Source organism: Lagenorhynchus albirostris, chromosome 9 (assembly GCF_949774975.1).
Source record: "Lagenorhynchus albirostris chromosome 9, mLagAlb1.1, whole genome shotgun sequence".
In the NCBI taxonomy this organism is placed as follows: domain Eukaryota; kingdom Metazoa; phylum Chordata; class Mammalia; order Artiodactyla; family Delphinidae; genus Lagenorhynchus; species Lagenorhynchus albirostris.
Window position 1 is genome coordinate 32,173,639 of NC_083103.1, and position 14,112 is coordinate 32,187,750.

General features: G+C 36.5%; 1 protein-coding gene across 1 annotated transcript in view; it reads right to left on the reverse strand.

Moving 5' to 3' along the window:
- Positions 1-1,416: 1,416 nt before the first annotated feature.
- The window catches only part of LUZP2 (leucine zipper protein 2), a 445,330-nt gene continuing 432,634 nt past the window's right edge, over positions 1,417-14,112 (reverse strand). Inside the window, exons 11-12 of the mRNA XM_060157750.1 lie at positions 2,348-2,434; positions 1,417-1,587 (exon numbers count right to left, since the gene is read on the reverse strand). Of these exons, the coding sequence (XP_060013733.1) occupies positions 1,489-1,587; positions 2,348-2,434 (186 nt within the window). The 3' untranslated portion in view covers positions 1,417-1,488. The remainder of the gene's footprint in view (positions 1,588-2,347; positions 2,435-14,112) is intronic.

Consider the following 14,112-nt stretch of genomic DNA (forward strand, 5'->3'; position numbering starts at 1 on the left):
TGTCATTGTGGTCAAAGTTGTGCCACCATATCCCAGAATTTAAGTTCACCTATTAATTACAGATCATGCCAGGATACTGTGCTCCAAATTAATTGTGGCTTGGCAGATCTAGTCTATAAAAACAATGGTTTTATATGCTTTCTACAAAATGGGTCTAACCAGCAGAAGTGAATAGATTTGGTGCAGACAAACTAACTGCTTCATTTAACCAATTAATTTTAGTCTATAAGTTTGATGCTATACCCATCGTTTCAATCAGTGTCAATTACTCTTGCTTATGAGGTATGTTCAGAGTATCCAAGAGTGAATTTATTTGATCAATGGTATTCCTATGTACAGTCCCAATGTCAAAGGTTCCCACAGCCACTGATTTGTTTTAATAATACATTTGTTTTCAAAATATACAAATTGGGGTTCATTAGTTCTACATGGCTATTTTACTTTCATCAAATCCTCATTTTAAAATGTATATTATCTACTTGCATATTTGTATTTTGGACCTCTCTTCCCATCCCACATCCCATTACCCAATTTCATACCAAAAATCACACTGAGCATTTCAAACAGCTTGGTTTATAGCTTGAAGTAATTCCAGCTGACAACCATAGGGGTGTGTCTATAGAATGCCAAAAATCTAATCGTGTCAGAAATTTAGTCATTCTTCCTTGATATTTTGTCTACATCATACTAAACATATTTAAAGAATTTTGTTAATTGACTAAACCCCTGACGGAATTGCCTTGATATTATTTAGACATGGTTCTAAATAGTAATGAGAATAGCAATGAACACACTCAAATAAATAATATATTCGGATCAGTACAGATTCCAACCTTGAGGAGAGTGGCTCCAATTAACCAGCATGGACCAAAATCTTTATGATATCGTTTCAATTTGGATTCCAAGAATGCTGGGGATCCACATTTAATCATTCTCCAGCTGATTTAAAAAACAAGATCATGGAAGTACTGGATACCCAAATGAACCAGAAGAATTAAATGTTATATTGCATTTGAGTTCAAAAAAGACCAATTTATACTGGGCAATTTACTGATGACAATGATGATGTATGACTGTGGATATCCTTTTTTTTTTTTGCGGTATGCGGGCCGCTCACTGTTGTGGCCTCTCCCGTTGCGGAGCACAGGCTCCGGACGTGCAGGCTCAGCGGCCATGGCTCACGGGCCTAGCCGCTCCGCGGCATGTGGGATCTTCCCGGACCAGGGCACGAACCCACGTCCCCTGCATCGGCAGGCGGACTCTCAACCACTGCGCCACCAGGGAAGCCTGGATATCCATTTTAATTAAGGATCATAATTGGCCTGGAATCTTTTGGAAAATTTGTAGACTACTATATAAAGGTACATAAAATTGTGAAAAAGTTGCATGCTTTAAAAACTTAGTATTTCCATCAAGCTTGTGGTCTAAAAAGAGTATGAAGACAATAGCAAATGGATGTTTTTTAACACAGTTTCTTGGTATTTACAGTCATTTTTTTTCTCTATTTGCCTTCCCTTCAGTGCTGGTCAATTGTTTTCCCGGGTTTTTTTCCTCTTCGCATTCAGTACAAGGAGGCACCATCACATTCTGTCAAACAATACAGAAAAGACAATCAGGAGAGTCAAAATAAAAATGTTGAATGTAAAAATTAACATCCTAACAGAATAACTCATGTACCTCAACAAATATCTTACAGAAGACCAATGCCAGGCAGAAAATAAGTGTAACTATGTTAACACTGCTACTTCTTGAAAGCACATAAAATATTTTCCACAAAAGGCAATATTTCAAAAACTATTTTGAGAAAACTTTGGTCAAACCATTCGACTCTGATGAATCTAACCCCCAAATTAAAAATGTGTTAAGTAAAATGAATCCTAATAATTGCTATGATGTAATACGTTTGGTCAAATATAGAACAGTCCAGATAGAAGTTCAGAATTAAGCTCCTGAGTTGTTTCTTTGTTACTTGGTTTTGTGGGGGATATGTACTTCTTTCTTCCTTCTCTGCTTTCTCAAGTCTTCTTTTTATCTTCTTTGTCCTATAAAGAATATATGTATAATTTTTGTTCTCTGTTTACTTTTGTTTTGCTTCTTGGTTGCTGGGGAGGGGTGAGAACCCTCCCTTGCCCTTGTTCTTCTAGGACCTCAGCAAATCAAACCAAAAGCTTAGTGGCAGGCACAGTGGTCATGGAAAGGTCCAGAGGCAATAGGTGAAAGATGTGTCTTGTATTAGGCAATACAGCATCCCTGCTTTAGCTAAAGCAAGAGAGAAAATCATGGAACCCAACAGCTTCAAAAAGTGCTTTCTGACAATCAAAACAAACAAACAAACCAAACCAAATACCTGTGGGACAGGTTCTGATTCTGTGGTGTCATTGCTTGCAGGATATTCTTTGTGCTTCATTGAACAGGTCGTGCTCCCCTGTATAAGCTGCGATTGAAAATAGGTCAATGAAGTTAAATTAAATGAAGGGAGGGAAGAGAAAATCTCCTTTGAAATCTTCCCATTGAAAACTTCCTTCACTTTGAGACAAACTGAAAGGTCAAGCTAGGGACAAATTTATCACAACATTAGTGGGATCCCAGGGAATGGGCAAGCATTCATAGTCCATTTGGGAATCTCAGTGATGCTTATGACAAAGGCTCAATTACAATGGAAAGTTCTTTCTTTGCAAAAATTTTTAAAAAGGAAAGAGTTACAAAACTACTATATTCTATATCCGTGATGTGTCTAGACTCTAGGATCTAAATATGTCCATGGTCTTTATGCCTGCCGGACATCAATATTGCAAGCCAGGAAACAACTTAAACAATATGATCGTTGTAAAAAATTAATAAACTGGAATCACAATTAAATAGAGTCAGGAGACCAGAAGGGGGCGCTCTCACACCTTGCAGCAATAGCAGAGACCAACAAGACGAAGAAAGACCCCTCTTCTTTCCTGGCAACAACTCAGCCCATGCAAAGCCATGAACTCTTTGTTTACTGTAGCCCTTCCAACTTTCTTTTCCCCTCTAGGAAAGAATTCTTTTTCCTTTGCCTTGTGGGCACTTGCACCTTGCTCATCATGGTTGCAGACCCAAAATTGTAATTCTCTGCTGATCCCAAACAAACCCATCACTGCTGAAGAAATGTCTGCCAGTCTATTTGTTTTCGGTCAACATCATCAATCTATCTAGCAGAAAACTTCAACATCGTAAAAAAGATATTTCTGGGAAGAAGATCATATATTTTACTAACCAGGAAATCTCATCTTATTAGCCTCAATCGTCTTGAAGAAAATGAATTACTGGCAGCATATTCCAGTTGCCCTTCATTTTTCATTTTAACCAAGGTTAAAATATTGAATTTTCCTTCCCGCCATCCCTCCCTTTCTTTCTTCCTTCTTCCTTAGTCTGCCTTGCCTCCCTCCTCCTTGCCTTACTGCCTCTCATTCTCCCTTCATCTCTTCCTTTTATTTTCATCTTTTTTATTTTCAACACATTTTAAAGTAACTAAAAATTGTTTAATGTAAGAATATGTACTTTTTTTAGTGATTTTTCTGTAATCCTTTCCCTGTATAAAATGTATAAAATGGAGACTGGGAGTTTAATAGTTCATGGCCACTGTGTAACTCTAACCTTGAACAAGTCAGTTTCTTTCTTTGAGGTCAAACAAGGAGGATACCTAAGCTGGCTTTGAACTCTAACTTTCCATAAATTCTAGGAGTGGATGATAACTAAAGAAGTTGCATATGAGATTTAACCTACTCCAATTCAAATCTGAGAGCAAAGTCATTTGCACATGCTCCCGATTCTTGCTCTACATGGCTCTTAATTGAACACTCATGTTACTTTACCCTTCTGTGTCTGTGTAATATGCTCTTTCCCTCCACCTTCATAAAAGTCTCTCTTCACTGGGAGATCCTGAAGACCAGCTACTTGTTCCCTCCCTAGCACAACATTTTCACCACTAGGTAGGCTCATCACACTCTCCTGCTCTAAAGGTACAATGCATTAGAAACATTAGCACACTTAATGTTTTTATATATATATGCATGTCTGGCTCTTTGATATATTGTAAGTGACTCTTTGATATACTGTAAGTTCCTTGAAGATAGAGGCTACATGTATCAGCCCTAGATCTCAGCTAGATGCCTATTAGATAGCAAGTGGTCAATATCTAATCACTTAATAAATGAATAAAACAAACATTGGCTATGAAAATATTTCAGTCCTTTAGAATTTTCATAAATGCCTGAGTTTTTCATATGAGATTTAGTTATATTTGATAGAAGCTCCAAAATGGTTGCACATAGCCCCTTCTTCAAAATAAGCCTACAGTATAGTGGAAAAGTAAGATTATAACTATAATAGTAGAAATCAGTAGTGAAAACCTTGAGTGCCTTAGTCCAAAGAATTTTAGGCATCTACACAGAGGAATCTTCTACACTACCTAAGAATTTTTTTTCTTTTTATGTTGTACGGGTTTGAGTTAGGCCTAGAAACTAAAATTTCCCTGGAATATTGTAATTGTTTTGTTTTTACTGTAATAATACAACTGACCTTTGTTTTTATTATACTTGCTTTTGGCCTTGGGGAAAAAAAACTAAACTAAATGTACTAAATCAAGCTCAGAATGCAGAAAGTAACCTGCAGAGTGTAAGGTTTCCCAATATATATTTTGGAATAATGGAGTTCATAAATCACATAAGTTTGGAGAAAAAGCTTATTTGAACATTAAACAGTGGTATTTAAAGTAGTTCTTCTCAGAGCCTTAACACACAATTTCTTAAAGCTTTCCTCTTGAATGATCTGCTCACATAATCATATAAGGTGCTTGTTAAAAAATAATACTCCTGGGTGATAATTCAGTCCTACGAATATAGGGCTTGCATTTTTAATCAGCAATCCAGCAATTCAAATGCACAGTGAAATTTGAAATCCACTTCTTTGTAGTGTACAAATGCATTATAAATCTCTTAGGAGATATGATATAACCATTTGCCAAATCTATTTGACCCCCAAACCGTTTTTTGTGTACGAATTATTACTTGAGGTCATTGTCATGAGAAAGATACCGTGGGATTTATGGTGGAGTATGTTCTTTCATTAATGGAAGCACAGCTGACTATTTGAGACAAGTCTTTGATCATGTGAACAATGAATACTTATTAAATTTCAACAATAAAGAAAATATTACATGGCTGGAAGACAGCTCCAACTCTTTTTGATATTTTGATCTTATAATGAACACAACCTTTAAATTTATTTTTTGTGTGCCTCACAGGCATTGTGGAAACTTCATGAGATGGGGTTCATAAAATTCCTAGTGTTTCTCAGAAAGACAACAGATATAAGCACTCCTGAAGGTACACGCCTTCAAAACACTCTCTCAATTAGATAAAATTCAACCTGATGAGTATAGTGCCTATTTCTAGAAACTCAAGTAATAAAATATGAAGAATGATCAGGAAAGTCTGCACAGATTCAGCTACTTCAGTATGCAGCTCACCTATTAATTATACAGGTGACCTACAGGGGACCACAGCTGGGTCTGTAAATTATGAAATGGGATGAGCCATGAACGTATCTTTATTAAAGTGATTACATGCTCTTTCTCACATATACATCTTCCCCAACACCACCAGAATAACCAGTTTGTTTCTGTGCTTTGGGCAACAAACTACCATCTGACAAAATGTTATATTATGGCCACAAAGGTAGGCAAAGTAACAACAGATTTAGATGAGACAAGCCCTTTTAATTATTTACCCCTGTAGGAAAAAATACATAATCCTACCATGGTGGGGCAGACTCTAATACTGGGGTTTCCTTGATGATTATCAGGAGTCACATGCAAATGAATTTGAGTCCCAACTCCATCTCCCACTATCTCTAATAATGAACATTGAGGTTCCAAACTTTGGTATTTTACAGAAGAATAAAATTAAACACCAGTGACAAACAAATTTCGACATTAGAACAAATAAACCAACAAGCAAAACACACTGCTACTTTTCAACAATATTTCAGAAAAGAAATAACATTTTAATACTAAAATTATATAAAGGATCCAATGTCAAAAGAAATTGTTTTTGAGAGGCAGAGAGAGAGAGAGAGAGAAAGAGAGAGAGATTGGTTCATGGAAAATCTGCTAATATTTTGTTATTTTAATATTAAATGTCTATTTTCTACATTCCTATACTGTTGAAAACTTCATGACAGAGCAGTACTTGTCCTGCTTGGAATGATGGTAGGAAATACCAATTTAACCTCAATTTTCCCTCATTTGTAAAATGGGGATAATTCAAAATTTTGACATCAAGTGACATGATACAATGTAGGTAACTCAGCTAGGTAAATGGAGGAAAGAGCCCATCTCAGGTTAGAATTGCTTTAGCCCTTATTTGCTGTATACACTTGGGAAAGTTACTTCATCTTAAGGAGGTTCTGACTCCTTATCTGTAGGGTAGGCAAAATGATCCCTACCTGACAGGATTTTTGGAAGATTTAGATTAAATAAAACTATAGAATGGTTCCTAAAGGAGTATTTTGCACATATTAGGTGCTCCTCTTATGACCTTTCTCTAAAACGTTAAAAGAACTCAAAATACTTAATGCATAACTGGGCAACCTTAACTTTTACCAAGAAAAAATATCTCTGACAGTTAAAAAGTCCAACTCATTCTTCACATTTAATTAATATCTGGGACAAGCTGGAGGCTAAAAACAAGCATGATTTTCAGAATACTGTAAAGGAGAAAAAATGGAATTAAGTACCAAGATTTTTTGAAACATAAACACATTTTGGCTAAATTTTTCTCTCATGTTAGTCTTGTGTATGAAATGAGTTTTTTAATATTTATTACAGAATGATACTTTAGTACTGTTTTTTTGTTGTTTGTTTGTTTTTTTGCTGTATGTGGGCCTCTCACTGTTGTGGCCTCTCCCGTTTCGGAGCACAGGCTCCGGACACGCAGGCTCAGTGGCCATGGCTCATGGGCCCAGCTGCTCCACGGCATGTGGGATCTTCCCAGACCAGGGCAGGAACCCGTGTCCCCTGCATCGGCAGGCGGACTCTCAACCACTGTGCCACCAGGGAAGCCCTTTAGTACTGTTTTAATATTAAAAAGGGCAGAAACTAGAAAAGAAGTTCAACGATTAAAAATGTAATGCTGAATCAAAGTGATGGCTCTGAATTCAGTTAACAGAGGAATAGAGGAGTGGGAGGGAGACAGGGTCTGACACTGATGCTCCCTAACCAGGCTCCTCTAGGCAAGTCACATTACCTCTCTGAACCATAATTCTTCATCCTTCACACAAAATAGTTAAAATTTTGAAACATGAAGCCCTGTCTAACTTCATAGTTTTATTCATTTATTTAGTTTTAATTAATTAATGTATTTATTTATTTATTTTTGGCTGCGTTGGGTCTTTGTTGCTGAGTGCAGGCTTTCTCTAGTTGCAGTGAGCTGGGGGCTACACATCGTTGCACTGCATGGGCTTCTCATAGCGGTTGCTTCTCTTGTTACGGAGCACTGGCTCTAGGTACGCAGGCTTCAGTAGCTGTGACACGTGGGCTCAGTAGTTGTGGCTCACAGGTTCTAGAGCAACAGGCTCAGTAGTTGTGGTGCACGGGCTTAGTTGCTCCGCGGCATGTGGGATCTTCCCAGACCAGGGCTTGAACCCGTGTCCTCTGCATTGGCAGGCAGATTCTTAACCACTGTGCCACCGTGGCACATAATTTTAGATGTTCATAATTTTAGATATTTTGGAAAAAGTAACTTCATAATGTCATAACTTATGAAACTTCATAATTTTAGATATTTTGGAAAAATATTTACAAGCATCTGTTAAGATGAGTATTTTGTTTGGTGCTGAAGGAAATGTCAATACTTTCATAGTCTCTGTCCTCAAATTGCTTATTATCTAATGCAGAATGAGAACTTTATACAAATAATCAACATGCAAGATGGACTGTGATACAGGATAAAATATGTGTATAAACAAAGTACTATGGGGACCCAGAGGTGAAAATCATTATGTCTCAGGGAAGGTAGGAGGGGTCAAAGAGTTATTGACCAATTTAACCTTTGTATTTGCACATCACTGCTTGGCGAATTTCCTTATAATAATTATTAACAATAATTTCCTTATAATAATTATTATTACTGGGTTATTTGTATTTTCCAAATTATAAGTTAATCATTATTCTTATGGTTTCTATATGATTCCTGATAAGAAATAATAATTAAGTTAACATTTTGCATGCTTTAAATTAAGAAGTTATAGGGCTTCCCTGGTGGCACAGTGGTTGAGAATCCGCCTGCCGATGCAGGGGACATGGGTTCGTGCCCCAGTCTGGGAAGATTCCACATGTCGCGGAGCGACTAGGCCCATGAGCCATGGCCGCTGAGCCTGTGCGTCCGGAGCCTGTGCTCCGTAATGGAAGAGGCCACAACAGTGAGAGGCCCCGCGAACCGCAAAAAAAAAAAAAAAAAAAAAGAAAATTAAGATGTTATAGGAGGGTAAACATGGAAATTTATTATCTAATGTAAAAAGCAGAAATTTATTCTAAAGCCCTAAGGAAACTATCTATACTTCCCATGTAATCTGGAGGCATGCCTTTTCCTTCTTAAAAAAAAAAAAAAAAACACAGTAGCACAATGAAGAATGCCTTGTATGAAGCCAACCTTTTCAGATGGTCTGATGGAATGTAGCCCAGAATGACAATGGTATATGGTCTCTCAGCCCAATTACAGCAGGGCATGACTTGCCTAGGAAATTTTGTTAAGCTAATGTCTTCCGATGGCTCATCAGGGCATCAAATGCCACAGAGTGAATATTGGATATAATTGCAAACTAGGACTTTTTAAATCTCTGCCAAAATTGTTTTAGCATGAAAATGCTGGCATAATTTTCTACTCACAGCTCTAGATTTACTTCCTGCACATTTTCTCCTCTCATTTCCCTGGACAGTGCTTTGCTGTTGAATAAACTCCCTTTGGTCAGGGACTTGTAAGCAGGTGTGATGGCAAGAATCTGAGCGAGGAGTGCTTCCAATGCTAAACATAAGCCGTTGCTGCCTTTCGGTTCCTCAGCACATTAAGAAAAGTTAAGTGTGTGCTACCTAGAGGAGTCAGAAACGCTGTAAAGCACATCTACATTGAATAGTAAGTCTCAATCCCTATGTGGAAATTAAAATAAAATGTTCAATGTCTTTAATTCTTGATATGCTATTAAACAATATGAGGCACGTTTGCAAACTGCAGGAAAATGGGATGAAGCAGGTACATCCTTTGCTTTCTCCCTGTGACTCCAAAATTACCATTGACGCAAAGCTGCTTTCAAAGGTTTTTTTTTTTTTTTTTTTTTTTTTTGCGGTACGTGGGCCTCTCACTGTTGTGGCCTCTCCCATCGCGGAGCACAGGCTCCGGACGCGCAGGCTCAGGGGCTATGGTTCACCGGCCCAGCCACTCCGCGGCATGTGGGATCTTCCCGGACCGGGGCACGAACCCATGTCCCCTGCATCCGCAGGCGGACTCTCAACCACTGCGCCACCAGGGAAGCCCTCAAAGGAATTTAAACATTTCCAAAACCGATAGTCCAATACGCTGTTAAGCTTTTGGTAATCCATTTCAAGTTTTCTATGTCTACTAAGAAAAGGGTCAAGAAATCCAGTGGCGATTTTCCTAGGTGACCCTGCCTGGCTGCATAGGGCAGGAAGTGGAACAAACCCACAAAGCTATCTAAGAATATGCATGGTCTCTAATTCCAAGTTTAGGACCTTGTGCATACAAGATATTGAGACCTTGAGTATGAAAATTGCAGAGCAGCTTTTTTAGACTGAACTAATAAGGACATCCATGATAAAACTGAACACTGTATTTATTATATATGATATACAATCATCATGATAAACCTGTAAGAAATCAACATTAAAGTTTCTCAAAATATTTAACAGGAAATATTGACGGAAGAAAATCTAGCTGGGTTTATTCAAATGATACACATTCTTGGGCTCTGTCCCAGATCTACTGACGAATAATTGGTGGGAGTGGAGCCTTACCACAAGCAGTTTTACAGGCTGACCTGATGAGTCATAGGCAGGCAAAAGTTTGAAAATCACTGACGTCTATTTTATAGAAAAGGGATCTGAATAACAAAAGCACTTGCCATACTGACGTGTTAGGAAACAGCAAAGTGGTAAATTCCAGGCTTTCTCTACCATGTTATTTAGTCTAGGGTATGATCAACAGGAATGAAAATGAATCACCTTTGCTATTTATTTACTAAGCGATTGCATGTGTTCCCATCAGCACTCAGTGAGGTTGCTGATGATCACAGAATCCTGCAATACAATGGGATGATCCCATGATAGTTCTTTTCCTCTACTCTAATGCTTCATTTCCTGACTACGTTCCAGAATGGTTGTTTTTTCATTATTCAGTCATATAATATACTATATTCTCTATTCTAGGCTAATTCTATTTTCAGATGCTTTTCACTGAGTTCACTTTTATTTTTGACTGAAATATTCTTCTCCTTATAGTTGTTTCCACCAGTTGCATCTGTTTCTGTCCTGGAGAGTAAAAGTGAATAAGACTAGATTTTTTTAATGATGGCTGTTCTAACTGGTATGAGGTGATACCTCATTGTAGTTTTGATTTGCATTTCTCTAATAATTAGCTGTGTTGAGCATTTTTCATGTGTCCGTTGGCCATCTGTATGTCTTCTTTGGAGAAATGTCTACTTAGGTCTTCTGCCCATTTTTCAATTGGGATGTTCGTTTGTTTGTTTTTGTTATTGAGTTATATGACTTGTTGGTACACTTTGGAAAATAAGCCCCTGTTGATTGCATCGTTTGCAAATGTTTTCTCCCAGTCAGGAGGTTGTCTTTTTGTTTTGTTTATGATTTCCTTTGCTGTACAAAAGCCTGTAAGTTTGATTAGGTCACATTTGTTTATTTTTACTTTTATTTCTATTGTCTTGGGAGACTGACCTAAGAAAATATTGGTACAATTTATGTCAGAGAATGTTTTGCCTATGTTCTCTTCTAAGAGTTTTATGGTGTCATGTTTTGTATGTAAGTCTTTAAGCCATTTTTGAGTTTATTTTTGCATGTGGTGTGAGGGTGTGTTCTAACTTCATTGATTTACATGCAGCTGTCCAGCTTTCCCAGCACCACTTGTTGAAGAGACTGTCTTTTCTCCTGTATTTTCTTGCCTCCTTTGTAGAAGATTAATTGACTGTAGGTGTGTGGGTTTATTTCTGAGCTCTCTATTCTGTTCCATTGATCCAAATGTCTGTTTTTCTGCCAATGCCATGCTGTTTTGATTACAGTACCTTTGTAACATTGTCTGAAGTCTGAGAGGGTTATACAGCCTTATTTATAATATCCAAGACATGGAAACAACCTAAGTTTCTAGGTGAATAAAGTATTATATATAGAGGAATATATATGTATATGAATATTATTCAGACATAAAAAAGGAAGGAAATCCTGCCATTTGTGACAACATGGATAAACACTGAGGGGATTATGCTAAGTGAAATAAATCAGGAAAAAAAGACAAATAACATTATCTCACTTACATATATGAAATCAAACAAAATAAAATAAACCCATAGAAACAGAGCAGATGGGTAGTTGTCGGGGGCATGTGGGGGGATTGGGAAAGTAGGTGAAGGTGGTCAAAGGGTATAAACTTCCAATTATAAGATGGATAAGTTCTGGGAATATAAGGTACACCTTAGTGACTATAGTTAACAATACTGTATTGTATATTTGAAAGTTGCTGAGAGAGTAGATTTTAAATGTTCTCACCACACACACACAAATTAACTGTGTAAGATGATGGATGTGTTAACTAACCTTATTATGGTTATCATTTCACAATATATAGATATAGAATATCACTACTTTGTGTACCTTAACCTTACATAGTGTAATGTGTCAATTATATTTTAATAAACTGGGAAAGAATTAGAAGTATTATAAAAGCAAGAAAAATACACAGTCTGAGGAGATAAAAAAGCAATAAAGCCAGATTCAGAAATGGCAAATGTTTTGGAAGTATCAGACTGGGAGTTTAAAAATAACTGTGGCTGATATGCTAAGGGCTCTAAGGGGAAAAGTGGACAAAATGCATGAACAAATGGGTAATATAAGCAGAAGATGGAAAAAATCTAAGGATCAAATGGAAATGCTAAAAATAAAGCAAAAAAACACTAACAGAAATGAAGACTGCCTTTGATGAGCTCATCAATATTCTGGACATTGCCCACTGAAAAAATTCAGTGAACTTGAAGACAGGTTGATAGAAAGGTACCAAACAGATGCAAAGATAAAAGGGTTTAAACAATGGACAGAATGTCCAGAATTGTAAAACAATTAGAAAACCTGCAATGTAGAGGTAATGGAAATACTAGAAGGATAAGAAAATAACAGAGGACATATTTGAAGTAAGAATGGTGAGAGTTCCCCAAAGGTAATGACAGAACTCAATCACAAATCCTGGAAGATTAGAAAAACAAAATTACATCTAGGCATGTCATCAAACTGCAGAAAACCACAGAGACATATTGAAAGAATCAAAAAGTGAAAACTTAACTACAGAGAAATAAGGATAGGAATTACTTCAGACTTCTACTTAAAAACAATTTAAGCAAGAAAAGATTGAAGTGAAATATTTAGTGTTAAAAAATTGAAATATCATCCAGTAAAATTATCCTTCAAAAGTGAAGAAAAAATAAAGATCTCAGAAAAACAAAAACTGAGGGAATTTGTCACCAGTATACCTGCCTTTCAAGAAAAGTTAAAAGTTCTTCAGACAGGAGGAAATGATATAGTTCAGAAACCCTGATCTACAAAAAGAGAGGAAGAGTGTTCTAGAAGGAATAAGTGGACGTAAAATAATGTTTTTATTTATCTTGTTCTTAACTGATGAAACGAATAACAGTCTGTTCAAAATGACAATAGCAACAATGTATTTGGTAATTACAGCTTATGGTTAAGTGAAATGAATGACAGCAATGTTATAATAGAGGAACTGGAAATACTCTCTCTATACTCTCTGTATAAGGTTCTTTCACAACCCATGAAAGATGTGATAAATCCAAAACAGTTACAAATTATGGCAGACATCAATCCAACTATATAAATATTCACTTTAAATATGAAGGGTCTAAATATATCAATAAAAGACAGGGATTGTAAGAGGGGATAAGAGAAGAGCACACAACTAGATGTTGTATATAAGAAATCAACTTTAAATATAAGGACACAGATTGATTAAAAGTTAAGGGACTCAGAAAGATATTCCATGCTAATATTAATCAAAAGAAAGTTGGAGTAGCCATATTAATTTAGGCAAAGCCAACTTCAGACCAAGAAAAATATCAGGGATAAAAAGGGACATTTGTATAATAATACAGGGGCCAATTCTACAAAAAATATAACAATTCTTAACATGATTGCACCTAACAACAGAATGTCAAGATACATGAGTCAAAAACTGATAGAACGGCAAGGAGAAATAGACCAAACAACTATTACAGATTAAGGCTTCAACACTCTCTGTCAATAGTGGACATATCAAGCAGGGAGAAAACCTCTAAGAATATAGTTGATCTGAACAACACTGCAGATAAAGTGGATCTAATTGACATTTATGGAATACTTCATCAGACAAGAGGGGAATACACATTCTTCTCAAAGTCACATGGAACATTTACCAAGATAGACTGCATTCTGGGCCATAAAATACATTTGAACAAATGTAGAGTATGCCATCAGACTGCAATGGAACTAAACTAGAAATAAATTACAGAAAGACGGCTGATTGCTATATGGAACTCTCTGAGCTATTGCTCAATTACTCTGTAAATCTAAAACTGTACTAAAAAAACTTAATTACTTTTTAAAAGACACCATTAAGAAAATGAAAAGATAAGAAACATATGGAGAGAAATGTTTTCAAATCATATATTTGGTAAAGGATTTATATCCAGAATATATAAGGAATCTTACTACTCAACACTGAGAAGACAAACAACCCAGCAGAGCATGGGGAAACTATTTGAATAGAAATTTCACCAAAGAAAATATGTGACTTGCTAATAAGT